Genomic DNA, 17,127 nt, shown 5'->3' with positions numbered 1-17,127 from the left:
GTGACCAGGTTTTAGCTTCATTTTTATAGACTTAAAGAAATGCAGGGGTCGGGGGCAACATACACAGCCTCTTCAGATCAAACCATTTCTCTTTAGATCCTGTAGATACTGCAAGTCAGCAGTATAAACATCTAGGCTCGATAATGTACAGAAGGGCCGTGCAAGGAAGTAGAGGGGTACCAAAGAAGGTGGGGGGGCGTGGGGACCAGGAAGATGAAAGTGCAGCCAGGTTAGCAGGAAAGCTTGACTGTCATCGTTGATAGATTTATGGTGGTGATTACATCTTCCAGTCATTTCCATTTATCTCACTTTCAGCCCTTTATGTCTGCCTGAAGTTCTCAGTTTCAGGACTTACAAAGTTTCAGGACTTTTCTCCTCTGTATCTCTGAGCAAGCATGTCTCCTGAGCGAAGGCAGACTGGCACTACAAGTGGGAAGCTGTGGCAGATTACCATATCAGTGTTCATTTCTCCTTCCTCAGCTATGTGTGGGCAGATGTTGTTTCTGGGCATCCATGCAAAAAAAAAAAATGCATGTAGGGCCAAACCGCAAACAGCTGTACCAGCTGGCCTTTTTTTTTTTTTTTTTTTTTTTTTTGGCAAAATGGAAATACTATCTCTGGATTCAAGTAGACACCTGCTTTTCCTTCATCATGCCAGGTATTTGGGTTTGGCTCTGTGGTTTTGGGTACTCAGAGCCTCCTGCCAAGAGCTGTAACTAATAAAGCAGATCCATTTGGTGACAAGCAACAAGGTATACCTAAATAGAATCACCTTAACTCTGCATTGCTGGAGCTGTCATTGGTTTAAAGGTATATTAACCAAACCATACCAGTGTTAAAAGTATATTGATGGTGGGTGGGTGGGGCGTATGATAAATTCATTCTGGACAACAAAACTGCCTCACCTGGGTGAGTTTAGAGGCAACTCAGTTTCAGTCCATGGGTGATGGCCACTCCACCATGTGTCTGTTTCTGAGGTTCTGGCTTGCTTTTGGTGGCCAGAACTTTCACAAACATCTCATTGGGGTGTTGGGGAGCTAGATGAGATGGCAAAAACCTTAGACCTTAAACCACAGACCCTGCTTGGAGCTACCGCTCTGCAGAAGTTCTGGAAGCTTTATTGTTTGAGCAATGCTCAAAGCTATTTCTGCCTTGGCAGCTGACCTTTCAATCAGAAGGTTTTTGTCACAATACCAGCAACATCTGCAGTGTGAATAAAAGAGGATTCTGCTTGCTAATAAGCTTTTGCTTATTTGATCTTAGTTTAAGAGACTATGAGTCTCCTAGGGGGTGTGTGTGTGTGTGTGTGTGTGTGTGTGTGTGTAAATTTTCTCTGATGACAACCTTTTGTTTTAAAGATTGAAAATATGCAATGCCCATTTCCCCACCTTGTCCTTTACTTTTTTTGGCAATGCCTATTTCTTATTCTTAAAAACCAAAGAACAACTTTCAATTTGTTTCCATTAACATCATCCCTTTGCTCTTGATAAGACCTAGGGTGAAAATATAACAAGCAGACGCTATCACACTGTTGTAATTTGGTCAACCACTCTGGTACTATCGATATCCACCATTTCTACACACTCAATTTCCTCCCGATTTTCAGGATTTTTCTTCTCTTTCCTTTTTTTCTTAGAGGGTGGCAGGAAAGTCAGTATCACAGGTAAAATGGCAAAGCAGTGAAAGAAGGTGACAAATGCTATTAAAAACAAGCACCTGAACAGTGTACAGGTCAGATTTGAAGGCACAGCTGCAAGAGGAATCAGACCAACAAGATAGCAGAGGTAACTCTGTAAAATAGCTACCCCATGCACTTCCAGGGCATTTTTTACCCACTTCGTTCTTGTGAAATCCTTGCCCAGAACAAAGGTGGATAATAGTGGAGCACAGTTGTCAATTGTGTAGTTAATTCCATAAATTAAGCATAGCACAGAGATGCAGTCCAGTTCTACTTTCCATAATGTCATGAAACCTATAACTCCAAACTCCACGGACACAACCGTTAGAGTGAGCCAGACATTAATCAGAGAGTCTGCCACCAGGAATGCCGAGAAGAAGAGCAGGAACAAAGCACTGATGCAGGAGTTGTGCAGGGGGGCTCCCAGAGAGGAGGCGTATCGATCCATGTACACGAAGGACGGATTGAAGACGATGAACTTCACCTTGGAGGTGACGGAAAGTCTCCTCAGGGTCTCCAGGAGATCATAGAGTTCTTCTCTGTTCGTTTCCATGGTCTTGGCCACCAAAAACATTCTGGAGGCCACTACATCAACCTCATCATTGTACTTTTTAGAGAAGATGATGTCCTCTTGAAAATGTGAAAATTGGGGGGCTTTCAGGAAGGAATTTCTCAACATGTCTGTGAAATTTTTCTTAGGCAAGCCAGTGGTCACATTGAGTTTCCGAAGGTAATTTAAATAGCTCTCAAACCAGGATATTCGCACAAACCCCTTGGTGTATTCTAGCACGTCTTCTTGGACACTAGTGTTCCAGTATTCTATAGACTCGTATATGTAAAACCCAATCACCGGACTGTAGTTGCTAAAGTACTTTTGCTGGGCAGTAGTGTACTCGATGGTTTGTGTCGCCGTTGCTACGATGTTACTAAGGTCTGACCCTTCACTGACCTGCAGATAGCCCATTAAGGCAAAGGAAATATAAATAAGGTAAAAGAGAACTACAAAAGGCTTGACATAGGTGTTGGTTATCCAGTCACAGTAATAGCGTTTGAGGAAACATACCAATAGGTGACTCTCGTAAGTGTTCGCTTCCTCGCCGTCAGTTGTGTCCTCGCTGAACCTGGCCGTCAGGAGAAACCTGTACCATGCGGGCTTCTCCTGCAATGCCTCGGGCTTTGGGACTTTCCTACAGAAGATACTATGCTGGTAATTGTTTTCTATGTAGCCAGTGAATACCAGGCTGGAACCATAAAACGAGAGTACATAGAGGTAGTTGAAGAAGATTGCGATACAGGAATTGCAGCAGAAAATCCTGGCTGCCTCAATGTTTGTGAAAGGGCTGGCCCCTATGCCAAAGGTGACCAGGTACATGGCAGTGGTGAGAGAAAAGGAGAGCATGGAGTCTGCATAGACTGCTGCAGTTCTCTCTTTAACGTGTTGGTCTTCTCTAGTTTTCCTCCAGGAGGATAACATTTCAAAAGTCCCATATAATCCATGACCTGAGGGGGCAGAAAAAGACCAGATCAAAAATTTAAAAGGCTAATCTCTCTAAAGAGGGGAAACACCTTGGTCCTGGGGAACTACTGGGTCAAAGGAAATATAACCCGTCCTAGGGGTGACAGGTGACAGTAAATGTCACTGATTTCTCATGTGGAGAGAGAAACTCGTGTTTTAGTGAATCATAAATGTTAAGGGATAGAGGGAAGATAGAGGAGCTAAGATCTTCATGCTTCCTTCTGGCTCAAGAAAGCTGGGTGGACTTTTGCCTATAAAAATCTGAGTAGACGTGTGCCTATACCTTTTGGGGATTATGCACATTGATAGTTTAGGGTTGTTGGTGCAGTTTGCAGAGTATTTGTTTGCCTTGGTTGGTGGAACACTCCAGAGAGGATGCCTGGCCACTCATCATTTTGCTTGTCATCCCCACAAGTCTGGCTGGAGGTCAGCACAGACGAAGGCGGTGGGCAGAGGGTTCTGAGTTAACGTCTCATCACCTCATTTAAGTTTGGCCAAGTAGAAGGCTTTAAGGAGAAAGAAGCACTGCATTTAATCTGAGCCTTCACAGGAACCTAAATCACAGCCTCTTTTTTCTTCTTCCCCAAATATCAATGCAAGAAGCAATAAATCTGCGAAACAGAGGGAAGCAGAATAAGTAGGGGTAAGTTTCAGTGAACAGGAAGGATGGAAGAAGGAACAAGATTCGCATGAACTCAGTGGATAAAAATGAAAATTCAGGTTGAAGGTTTGTGGCGTGTCTCTTGTCTTCAGGGATGTTTGACCTGTTTTGGTTGTTTATGGATGGCGTCTCAAGCAGGCGGTGACTCTGCTGGCTTCTCTGCACTCTTTGGCAGTGGCCTCTGAGGGACCGGGCCAGATCAGTAACCTCTCTCCTGAACTACTTAGTGCCTTTGGCTCCTTGGTTAGTATTCCAGTAACCTTGGAACAGCACAGGTACAGTAAGTGCCCGTTTTGACTTTATTCTACTGCCTGAAACCAGATCTAGTTGAACTTCTCCCATCTTTCCTAGTTGGAGCCAGACATTTCCTGGACGGGCCTCCCCAGGTTTCCAGGCCGCTGCAACATTGAAAAGACCCACAAAGTGACCTGTTGTGGCTTTCTATCACCCCTGTCTTGGCACTGAGTTCAGCAGATCTCATTTTCTGCTTCTATGCCTTGGCATATTCAATCCCATATTGAGGATAATAAAATCTTTACCCTGTGGTACAATAGTCTTGTTTTTAAAAATGAATTTAAAATCTCCAGCCAATCGTAATACTGAGTAAAGTGAGTCACTGTTATCTTGTGTTCAGTCATTGAGCGCTCGTCTTCCCTTGTGCCCAGGCTGGTATTTATATATTTATTGTGAAGTCTTGGCCTCAAACCCGAATGCCCATTTCATAGTCACGATATAGGCCTGTTTTCTCAGAGAGATTTGGCATTTATCTTAATTTACTAGGCACTGCTTTACAGCCACTTTTAGAGGGCAAGTCAAGACTGTCAATTTGATAACTAGCACCGTGGCCCCTATTAAATTGGAGGCCCCTAAACTCCCCAGACATGAAGTAAAAAGTGCACTCGTTGACTGGCATACTGTTGTTAATTATGTTTTAGATAGTTAATGTCTAGTCTTACTAGGGAAAACTGTTTATTAAGTTTGTTGCCACTGTGTTCTCAGGAAGGACCAGCTGATCTTTGATTAAAATAACTGATCCCTTGAAATGAGGGTAAAAAAAGTACCTCCGAGGCATCTGCATCCTGGGGAAACAATACTGACCATTTCATCTGGCTCCATGTAGAATAAGTTCTGGTGGGCAAAACACACTTCAGAGTTTCACTGAAAATGGCAAATGGAATTTTATGTGTTTTCGTGCTAGAAACAAACAAACAAAAGTTTTAAAACAGGGCTTTGGTACTGAGTCATTAAATATGGTAAGAAAATAAAGATGCGTAGAGCAGGATTAGAATTACTTATATAGTAGGATTTGAATTAAATCTGTTTTGTAGTCCTTTTTTACAATTGGTGTGATGTTTTATAATGACATTATCTGACCCTGACTCTTGTTGGAAAATACAATAAGAATCCTTTTCTTACCTTGCTGTTGGATGATCTTAGAAGCTAATTGAGGAAAGGAATTTGAGTTAACAGAGCTATTAGGTGAAAAGAGTAAGGCATTTGAGGGTCCAGAATGAAAATAATCAAACTCAAGGAAAGGTGGAAGTAAGCTGTTCGCCTGTCTCTTGAGATCTGTTGCTGCATTTTAAAAGCCTTATCCTTCTATAGTTTGATCATTTTTATTGAGTCCTGACTCCTTTTGCACATCACATGTTCTTGGTTCTGGGGGCAGTTCCAGAGGATTCTGATTTTATTCATAGGGGCTTATGCTTCTCCTTCATTCCTCTCGCTACAGGGGTATGCATACAGATACAGAGGCCAGAAGAGGAAGCCCTGAGAAAGAATCTGTTTTACCTGATCACTCAGCATTTGTTGCTAGTCACTGTTGGCCTGGCCTGCAAAGGCTCCCACCGTTATTCCTGATAGGCTAGATTCTTGATTCTCAAGCCACACCCCTCTAGCAGATGCCTACACCCTAAACTCCAAATTGCAGTTGTGCACTGTCTTCAAAGAGCTCTTTGGATTTCAGGGACAACTGCTAACACCATAACTGGGCCTCCTTACTGAAGCTCAGTCAATCAAGGGAGGCATGAGTGCCAACATAGCTGCGGGCGCCTCCCAGGGATGAATAGCCTGGACTGCCTAGCTGGCACCAGACCTGATTCACAGCTGGGTATTTATGTTGAAGAGGTTGGTCTGTTACCCTAATGGAAAGCTGAACTGTGGAGCCCCTGTTTTCTGGCCTGGACTCAAGGGGAGACATGTTCCAAGAGCCGTAGGACATGAGGAATGCTCTGCCCCCCAAGAATGTCTGCTCTGCCCATCATCACAGCTGAACTCCCTGTGGTTTGGCCTTCAAGGGTATTCTTTTAAATGCAGCCCCCTCTGGAATAGTGTGTCTACTGAAGCAGCTTCCCTTTGGGGAATGGGACAGAGAATGGAGATGGGGAGGAGTGCAGAGGAAATCATAGGTAAGGAGGATCTCACAGAGACTAACTCCTTCCCAGTTTTTCCTCCAGCCAGCCCTGGTCTTTGTTTTTACATCCATTTCAGAAACTGGGCCAATGAAAACCAAGGAAAGGCAGGGAAGAAAGATTTTGGTACATTCTGTTCCTCTCCACTTTCCTCTCTCAGCAGCTGCCTCCTTTCTTTAGTGTCAACAAATAGATTTAGCCCTTGGTGACCAGAGGCCCTGCACGTAATGGGAGCCTGGGCTCATCATCCAAGGGGCAGGTCCAAGACCTGGGGCAGCCCGAGACCTGGAAGTCAAAGACTGCTGTGTGGTAGTGAGCCTGCCAGGAACTGACCAGCATCCTAGCGTGCTCCCTCTCTTACAGTCACAGTGGTTAAGGCTGATGAATTGCCAGAGGGAACTGCTAAACAATACATACTGATTCTATCAAATTCTGAAGATAATGAAGCTTTTAAAGTATTCACTTAGTCTTTGAAAAGCACATTCAAGATGTTTGTTTCTGTTTTGGTTCATCGCATGTCTGTATAGTTACATGCGTATGAACACATGCCTATCAGTGTGTCAAGACGCACACACAGGTCCAAGTTCTGATTATTCATGAGTGAATGCTCTGTGGCAGCGTAGGCTTTTAGCCAGGCCCTGGGATAAGGACAGTAGAGCTCTTCACCAGTGTTCAGATACAGCTTATACCAGGAGTGCAATTTAAATTTTATTAGCAGTAGACTTTGGGATTTTCATCTAGTAAAGTCAAATACCGAAGGATTTAGGCTAATCATTTTTCTTCTTTTCCAAAGAATTTTCTATCTTTATGTGCAGTTAACTTGCAGGCTTTGGAGGCAATGAAGAGACAAGGCAGCACAGATGATAAATAACACTAATGGTGGAAAATCCTCCAGTCGCTTAGGGTGAGTCTCAGGAAAACTCACAGATTAAATCTCACTCTCACCCACACTCTTTTCTGGGACCTGACCAAAGCCTTTGGGATTGTTTACAATCCACCGATGCAGGAATCGACAAGTGAATAGTTGAGAGTTAACCTAACTTTACCCAGTAGATACACTTCCGGAAAGTTGTTCATAAAGTCAATTATATTTTAAATGTATTTAATGGTTTTGCTATCAGAGGCAGTCTGGGTGATTTGTTTGTTTTTTTTTTTTTTTTGGCCAATGAATATCACAGGCAAATCGATCTACTTTGTCCATTTGGACTTTGTAAGGCAGATTTTTCTTCAGGCCCAGATCCTCCTGCCTTCCCCAGCACACAGACCACAGCACGGAGGCTGATGCCTTTGGACGCTCCTCGCATTTTAATCCTTTAATCCTAGCAGGATTTCCTCATCCTGAGTTCCTAAAAGTAAGGAATAACTAAGAAGATGGAGGAGGTAAAATGAGATGGCTTTCAGTTTCAATGGGAAAACATTTAATATCAGGAGACAATGAAGCCATTTATAGCATGCCTGGGCAGTGCCAGATTTCATATATGGAAATAAAATCACTACATTCTTCTAGAAAATCCATGGAGTATAATGAATGCATGAGCAAAATCTGCTTAAAACATATTTTATTCTTAGGCAAGTTTCACTAAGTAGCTCATGTTTGTAGAATGCTTTTCCTTCCATGACATCCACATAAATTCATGATTTTTGTTTTTCTGAGAAGAAATTTAAAGTGTATATATGTCTGGCTTGAGTAACATCTGTTTTAAGGGAGAAGTTCATTAACTGGGTTACATTTACACTTTGCCTGTTACAAACATTTACTTTCTATGCTGAATTGTTTGGTTTATCACAGCCTGTTTTGTCTCACAGTTAAGAGTGAGAGTAAAGGTGTACTCTGTTTAAGTTAAGACAGATGCTCACATCAGGGCGAATACACACATCTTACTCTTTCTAGCAGAGGCTTGTCACATTTTGTTAATTCTAATCACAGCATTGGGTTTTAATCTGAGAAATGATTTTCCTTCATTTGAGAGCTGCAAATAAGAGTCCAAGAAATGAATTGGCTAATAGCTCTTCCTTGTTTAAAGATAAAGTATTTACATACTCTGTGTGTGTGTGTACGCGCGCGCACGCACTATATAAAATCAGTGTGTACAACTGTGGCCCATAATATATGCTATGGTCATTGTGTAATATCTCTTCATATAGAAGACACATGTAATATATAAATATATGTATATGTGGCATATCTTATTCAAACACATTTTATATATTTACATATAAAATGTGTGAATATATACTATGTAATATAGAGAGAAATATATAGTATTTCTATTCAAACATTTAAACAATATATGTAATGTTATAAACACATAAAAATATATATAAACATGAACTTACTGCATAATATGTCATATTACATATGATATATAATATAGGTAATGTGATATATAATATGTATTATGCATCCAGATTACACAGAGACACACACACATGTACCCACATACACACACACATGCATCCACATACACACAAGATGACTAGTAGGTTGATATGAAATTTATTTTGCTGGTGCTACACCAGTCAGTGCAGCGAAGGGGCTAGAATCCCTCCCTTAGGTTCCATCTACATTTTGGTTCTTGGCTGGTGAAGTAGCCTAGGTGAAATGCAGGGTTTCCTTGACAATGACTATGAATCTGCTGGCGTTGTGAGCTACTGTAGACCCATCTGGTCAACACTGCCGGGCCCCAGCAGTGACTTTCTGAGATGCTAATCCAAATGCAACAACAAGCTAGGTGTCTCTCCTCACGGTCTGTTTTTTTTTTTTTTAACCAGCTCAGTGTCCTGATGTTGCTTCCAGCTGCCGGACCTCCATGGAATTGGCCACTCTCCTATTCCCTAGACTAGTTGAATTGGCCACTCTCCTATTCCCTAGACTAGTTGAATTGGCCACTCTCCTATTCCCTAGACTAGTTGAATTGGCCACTCTCCTATTCCCTAGACTAGTTGAATTGGCCACTCTCCTATTCCCTAGACTAGTTGAATTGGCCACTCTCCTATTCCCTAGACTAGTTGAATTGGCCACTCTCCTATTCCCTAGACTAGGTGAATTGGCCACTCTCCTATTCCCTAGACTAGGTGAATTGGCCACTCTCCTATTCCCTAGACTAGTTGAATTGGCCACTCTCCTATTCCCTAGACTAGTTGGCTAGACCACCCAGAGGATACCCAAGAGACCTGGGTCAGAGATGAAGCACCCTTGCATTCCTCTGCCTAAACTGAGCTCTGCCTTCCTGGACTGTGCCCCTAGTCCCGTTCTTGTCTTCCTTTATGGTTAAGGATAGAACAATAAAACGTGTTTGATCCATCCCCTCAAACCTATTTTTCCCCACCCACCCCTTACTGTAAGGAGTGGTGGAGCATAAGAATAAAAAGCTGAGAACTAGCCACAAAACTTGCTTACACAGCATCCTTGTAAATTAGTCCCACAGTGAGCACAGGTCATTAGAAAAAAGCTATTCAGGAAAAAACTGTGAAAAATTACTCTCTTATTTCAAATCAGATGTAAACAACAGTGGGAACAACAAAACCCCTATAAATCAATTATTTTTCTAGAAACTACTGAACCTTTTAGTGATTTATATCTAAGCAGAGTATTCCCACAGCATTCTAACATACTTCTACTCCATCATGTAGATTGTCCTATTGTTGCAAATAATGGACTTCTACGATAATGTAGTAGGTTGAGCCATAAGAAATGACCACTTTTGCCGTTCAAAAATGGTCAGATATTGGTACCAATTTTGTAGGTGAAAAATGGTTGAATATTGACAATTTTGTATTTTATTATTATCTGGCTGATTTTTCCCTCCCACATTTTTCATGACTTTAGAAATATACCAGAATACTCATCAGGAAAGCAAAACTTTGCAGGTTTGCTTAAGTTTAGAGCCAAGATAATTAAGAGTTCCAATTTCTCCGTTAGAACGAAATTTCTTGCACAGGAACTTTTACCTCCTTATAAGCCTGAGCTCCATATACTGCATCAGATTCTAGGTGGCAGCAAATAAGAACAAATTCTCAGAGAACTGAACCTGATCTTCTGGTTTCTGCTACATGCAGATAATCTTAGAATATATACCTGAACGAAGCCAAACATCCTTGCTATTAGTCTCCTCCTAGCACTTAATCACATCCTTTCTTCCTTTCCTATCCTTGAATTTGAGTGGCCTGGCTGGATAATTTAGAAGGAGGAGGGAACCCTGGATCTGACATTAGACTGTCTCAAAATCCCAAACATGTGAAAGGGCTTGAAGAATATTTTTCTTGAAGAAAAGTTTTCGTCTCATCTGGTCTCTGAGGCTCTTGTATCTTAATAAATGCAAAGCAACCCTTATAAATTAGATTACCACATATAAAGTAATATCCAAAATATCTTTCACCGCAACTTCAATTCTCCCGTTTTAGCTGTACAGAAGGTACATGAAGCACCAAACCTGCCAGATGAAGAAGGAAGAAAACCTTCCTTCTGTTCCCTTCTATATTCTCCAGCATTCCATTCCTTTCCTGATTTGTGTCTGATCAGCAAAGCTGTGGAAATATTAAGCCTGTAAGGAGAGCTTGCATGTACAAAACCTGTGCCAATTTCTTAAATCATACCCAACTGCAGGGCAACGTTGTAAATCCTCATCCTTTAAAGGAAATTCCATAACGGATTAACATGATGAGTGTCAGATGTTTACAAATGGCAGTTCAGGTACCTCAATACCTGGTGTTAACATAGTTTGGAAAGAAAGGATATTACTTTACGCATAAGGGGTATGGATGAAATAAACTCCTCTCCAAATTATAACAACTAAAAAATGTCAATGAGCATTTATGATACTGTAGACCTTTAAGAATTTCAGCTCTAAATAAACTGATCTGACTCATATGGACAGGGGTTTTGGCAGAAGTGGGGTTGTCTAATATGCATGACACTGATTAAAAACATTCTAAATCCTGATGTATCTATGCTTACATCATTGCCAAAATGATTCATCTGTGTAGGATATATTCTTATTGCCAGAGATGTCACGTATCGTCTTGGCTAGAAACACACAGTCACATCCCATTATGGTGAACTCTCAGAGTTTATCCAAATTCTTTCCTATTCTGGAATTTTGTCAGGTTAATACTGCTTGACACACATGGTCTTAAAATTTTCCATTCTAAATCTACTGCCATTTTGGCATTTGGCTGGATCTGGCCTTATGTGACTGGCATCACACTGAGACTGTTTAGTTTGTTGAATTTTAAATCTATAATTGTTTATCACATTATAGACCTATTGTCGGCCAAGGAAATGTCTGGAAAGGAAAAAGAGACTTTTTCTAAGATACTTTTCCTTCTAAAGGAGGCCATATATTTTTAAAAGTTTTATTTGATAGTATATTAATATCACAGAAAATCAAGAAGTTTTGCTTGAATCTGCTTAGTTTAGAAACTGGACAAGTTTACTGACTCATAGTGCAAAACGCTTTGCACTGCATTTCTTCTTGGTCATTTGAAATATTTACTGGCATTTTAGGACTGGTCATCAAAAAACCAGAATTAAACATTGGTCCTGAATGCCACATTTATGAGCATGCTCTGGCTTATATTTCATTTTACGATCAAATCTGAGAACGAAGAGTTTATCTGAGAAATACAGAAGGGCAACTATCCTAAATCCAGACGCTGTTGGCTTTACGAGCATATTAAGCATCCATTACGCGATGCAAAGTATTTATTGCAAATGGGCCTTAGCTACTAAAATGCGTAGCTTCCTTTCATGTTGTGACTAAGTAATTTGAGATCTCTTTGAGCTGAAAATGTACAGAAAGGTTGCCTACTGACTGTCAGCAGGGAAAACTGCCATCAAATCAATGCATGTAACATTCCTCACAAATTACAAGCAAGGGTGTGTGGGGCACTGTGGCGCTTGATCTCTTTCACGACAAATGCCAGATTTTTCTGAATTGAATTCATGTGAAGTTCACTGATACTGGGTCTCCCTTGCTAACAGCATCTTTCCATCTCTTACATCCCTCCCCACACCAGTACTAGCTGCTGTATTCCTTTTTGTGTTGACTTTTACTTACAATATTTAAAACTTAAAAAAGTACAAAAATCAGTTTTAAGAAATTTTAAATATTGTAATTTATTTTACTTAATAAAATTCAAGAAGTTTTGAATATTTAATTTCATTTTACTTATAGTGAAATTGATTTTTTAGTGAAATTAATTTGAAGAAGTTTTGAATATTACTGTTTAGTTTTACTTAAAAATTAATTTTAAGGACCTCTAAATATTGTAATTTTGTTTTATGAATGCAATTCATTTTCAGGAAGTTTTAAATATTGTATCATTCTTTGAGCTCACTGGTAACTACTTAAGAGTGTCATAAAACCAGGAATGATAGTCCTTTTTCTAGCCCTGACATCCTTTTTTCCTCACCTTAAGAACCTGTCTCCCTTCAGTTTCCCATAAACCCTTATCCCCGTTTATCTTCCTCCCACAAAAACAATCACAGCAAAAAAAAAAACACTGTATTTTTAAAATGAAAAGCTAAGAAACAAACAAACAAACAAACCCCCCCCCCAGCATCTGACTAATCACGAGCAGAACATTTTAATTGAAATCTTGACTCAAGCCTCCGTGGAAGCTCCTCATGACCAGTCCTTACTCACGCTTCAAGGAACCGCCCTGTATTCCACAATTGACCCACATTGTCTTGGGGTTACTTAAAGAGGCAGGTGATGCTGCCATCTTAACAGACTGAGTTCAGGAGGAAGTATAGCAGCCTCCTCCGGTGCTGAGTTCGGCAGTGATGAGTAAACCGATCTGGTAAATTCGCAGCATGCTCAGTCTCCGCACAGTGCCCCACTTTTGCACAAAGGCTGCTAGTATGTGTTTATTGCCTGGGTCTCAATTCCCACAGGCCGCAGAGCATGGGAGGCCGCCAGCCCCGCACGTTATCATTTAACCATCATGCAGCTGAGATTTCCCGAGTAAATTCCTTTCTTCTCTACTACCCCCAAACAGGACACAAGGCATACTAATGAACTCCACCATAGTTTTTTCTCAGCCAATGAGAAATGTCACTTCATTTGTCATGTCAGTATCTGATTCCAAATGTCATTTTAATTTTGCTAAAGGGATTGATGAGAAGTTGCCAAAGAAGAGGGGGAAGCTAACTGAATCCTTGGCCCACGAGAACTCTGCCATCAGGTTTGCTGGGCATGGCACCTTCAAAATCAGATGGACAGAGCAAGTGACATTATGTTATGACCACTATGGCTTTACGTTGACAATTATCTCTATCAGGAAGTTCCTGCAGCCTCCAAGAGAGAACATAGTGGGATTCTCACACTATCATTTTAAAACGTTCTCCTGAGTTCATAGCAAAGACAGGAAAAAGTTACCTTCTTATTTATGTCTCACTTGTTGCCTTCGAAGTTCTCGTACGTTTACCATATCCTTCTGTGTGATGTTTGCATCCCCTCAGTCCATCGGGTAGGGAAACCGAGGCCAGTGGACACTGTTTGTGCCCAACCCGTGCGCCCTCCCGTTCCCCGTGCTTGAGCTCACGGAAGTCTTCTTACTCCAAATACTGGTAGCCTGAGGGATTTCTCCAGCTGCAGGAATGTGCTTGGTCTTCCCCGGGAAGTGCTGGGGAGTAATGACTCGGGGGAGAGCCCTCAGTGAATCATACATAGGGTTTCTGGGTACACTGCGCAGCTTTCAGCCTCCTCACCCCTCAAGGAGACCTCTGAGGTCTCAAAGGTCCCCAGTGGGACTAAGCCACAGGTGCCCACAGCAGTAACCTGCTGATTAACATACCCTGAATCGTCTTCCTTCCCTGTTTCATGTCCTCACTCCCATGCTGGGGTCTCAAAGTACTTGTATCTAAATCCTTGTCTCAGGGTCTGCTTCTGGGGAAGCCCAACCTAAGGCACTGGAGCACAGAGATTAATATCTGCTAAACACCACGCAGCTACTTAATGGAGAACCAGGGCTGGAACCCAGGACTTTGGACTTCCGGCACATTTACCAGATAAGGCTGCCTCTTGTGACCCAACACCACCTTATAGAACTGGCCCCAGGGCTTCTGGGCAAGAGGAGGATGCCATAAATGAAACAAACTTGTTAGACGGCTTCTCCTTGCCTTTTAGGAACCCAGTCACCACCACCAGAAGGAGGAAACAGAAAAACAAAGGGTAGTAATTACCTAGCATGATGAAAGGGACTCCCAGGAAGGTGGAATTGTATTTCCCACCAGTAAGATTGATGATCCCGGCCGCAGTGAGAGTGGCCAGGCTTATGGTCACCAGCCCGAGCAGGCCCAGCCAGGGTTTGCTGCGGACGCAGTCCTGCATAGAGCAGCAGAGGATGGCCATGGTGACCACCAGGATCAAGCTGGTGACCAGGTAACGTTCTGATACGCGGCTGGTCTTCTGGAAATCTTCCCTCAGTGAGGAGGACGTGTAAGGGTACATTTTGACTTTGCTGTTAGATTTCTGGAACAGTCGGACGGTGTCGCAGAAGCTGGACTCCCACCTCTCTGCCACCATGTCGTTGAGACTGTTGATTGACTGCAGGTAGTAGGTGAGCTGGACAGCCTCTGCGGATTTCACTCGGTCCTTGCTGTGCACGGTGACGCCTCCAAGCTGGTGCCCGTTGTAAACTGCCCTCCCGTCCTTTAAGTGAGTGATCGGGTACGTGATAGCAAAATTGGTCCGGTTGGTGGCCCGAGCATTCTTTAGCTCCTCCAGGACATGCACTATGTCGTCCACGATGCAAGTCTTATCGTTATTCAGGATACATATGTGAGCAAATGTGTAATTAAATCCAGGCCTTGGAACCTGGATCCTGGTCACAGCAGCATGCAACTATGGGGAAAAAAATGAGAGTCAGTGTTTATTACCAAAAATAAGACATTACTAAGTGACATTAGCTCTGTGGATTCAAACGTCTCTATTTTTTGTGGCGGAGGGGAAAGGGAGTCACTCATGCCATCTCTAAGCTAAAGAGTTCACATTAAATGTTATAACCTTACATCAGAAGTGGGTAGTAAGGATGTAAAACACAGATTTGACTAGTGATCCTCACAGTGTGGTCCCTGGGCCAGCAGCATGGGCACAGCCTGGGAACTTGTCAGAAATGAAAATTCCCAGACCTGGCGAGTCACAGTCTCTGGGGTGTGGCCTAGGAATCTGGGTTTTCACAAGCCCTCCGGGGGATTCTGATATAGCTAAAGTTTGAGGAGCACCAGCATTATTGTGTGTTCTTTACGTGTGATTCAGTTGGTCTGTAAATATCTGAAAATCTTATACTGGTCCACCCCAGTATAAGGTCTCCCCCTTGAAAATGTAAAAAGTGAACTAAGGTGCAATTCCAAGTGCACGGGTCCCCTGTAGGCCCATCCCTTGCTGCCGATTTGTAGGGCAGCTAAATGATTTCCCCATTCAATGTAGTCACTCTGTGACATAAAAGACAAGCGGTTCACCTTGAGGGCCCTTGTATTCTCTGCTTCTGTGGGAAGGGAGCTGTAACTGCAGAGCTTGGCTGGGATACATGGCAATCATGCTAAGGGAACACAGTAGGATTTATTCTGCACACCTTGCCCTAAATCAGATTTGCTGTGCCCGGGTTCTGTATGCCTGTGATCCAAGTGCACATGGGAATACAGACACTCATTTAACAGCCCCTACTACGTGCCAGGCACAGTTGTAGGCCCTTTATATGGATTAAGTCATTTAATCCTTATAAGAAACTCTAAAGTAGGTACAAATACTAGCCTCATTTTACAGACAAGGAAGCTGAGACACAGAGAAGCCAAGTCACTTGCCCAAGGCCACACAGAGCTGGGCTCTACCAGGCAGTCTGGTTCCAGAACCTGTGCTCCTAGCCCCTCACCATACGTCTCTAGGTTGGCAATACCAGAAGCTAGATGAAGGTTCTTGCTAGCAACTAAATCCTGGTTTTGTGCTTTCACCGCCCCACCTCTAAAAAATTACAAGGGCTCAAGTTCAGATATGTAGGAGCGTGTGTAATCTACAGTCTAAGGTGAGAAAATAAGGCCTTCTCTCTGTGAAATGAGGCCATTAGTGGACATGTAGCTGAGTGTTAAACAAATGAGCACATCTAGGTCCGTGTCTGGCACTGAGAGGGCTCTCCCAAGAGCAGAGCTAGCCATTATTACATACCTGATGAACGAGGAACATTTCACACTTAAAGGGAATAAAAGCCTCATATCCAGAGTTGCCATACTGTTGCTGCGCCATTATAACTCATAACCTTCTGAGCATCTCCATGACCCTGATAGATTTGCTCTTAAATCTGCTGTAGCTGGATTATTTGCTGAGACATTTTCCTGTGCATGCATGTGCCAGGGTGAGTGGGATACTTACTATGTTTTTTGAAAATGTCTGAGGGGCACCAGCTGTCAAAGTCCTTTAGTTAGCACAGAGAATGGGTTATTAATCCTCATTCTCAGTGCCTCCTTCCTCACATCTCCTCATGGGCCCCAACCCTGAGGTTCAGGAGACACTTCATTGTATTACATTTGGCTGAAATATTTTGAGTCCTTTCCTTCATACACACACACACACACACACACACACGAGTTGATGTCCCAGGGATACCTAGGAGACTGTTTTCACAAAACTCTTAACCGTATGCTAAATTTTTGTTTTGATGCTTTGGGATTGATGAAGAGCAAAATGTCTTGAATGGTTCTAAACACTGAGAGTGTGTTTTCATCCATTCTTCTCTAAGCTTGGCCCAGTGAATTTTGATTAAAAGAACTCCTAACTACAAAAAAAATTCCAAAATATGAAAAGTTACTTTGGAGGAGAGAAGAACCAAGAGGGATTTAAAGACAAGAGAGAGTTAAAAGAAA

At 42.3% G+C, this 17,127-nt stretch overlaps 1 protein-coding gene across 1 annotated transcript in view; it reads right to left on the bottom strand.

Annotated features, from left to right (window-relative positions):
- Positions 1 to 1,523: 1,523 nt before the first annotated feature.
- PTCHD1 (patched domain containing 1) overlaps positions 1,524 to 17,127 on the bottom strand; it is a 49,845-nt gene continuing 34,241 nt past the window's right edge. The window contains exons 2-3 of the mRNA XM_061179009.1: positions 14,455 to 15,115; positions 1,524 to 3,178 (exon numbers count right to left, since the gene is read on the bottom strand). Coding sequence (XP_061034992.1) covers positions 1,524 to 3,178; positions 14,455 to 15,115 — 2,316 coding nt within the window. The remainder of the gene's footprint in view (positions 3,179 to 14,454; positions 15,116 to 17,127) is intronic.

This window comes from Eubalaena glacialis, chromosome X, assembly GCF_028564815.1.
Source record: "Eubalaena glacialis isolate mEubGla1 chromosome X, mEubGla1.1.hap2.+ XY, whole genome shotgun sequence".
Taxonomy (NCBI): domain Eukaryota; kingdom Metazoa; phylum Chordata; class Mammalia; order Artiodactyla; family Balaenidae; genus Eubalaena; species Eubalaena glacialis.
Note: the sequence above shows the minus strand (reverse complement) of the source record. Positions and strands in the feature narration are given on the sequence as shown.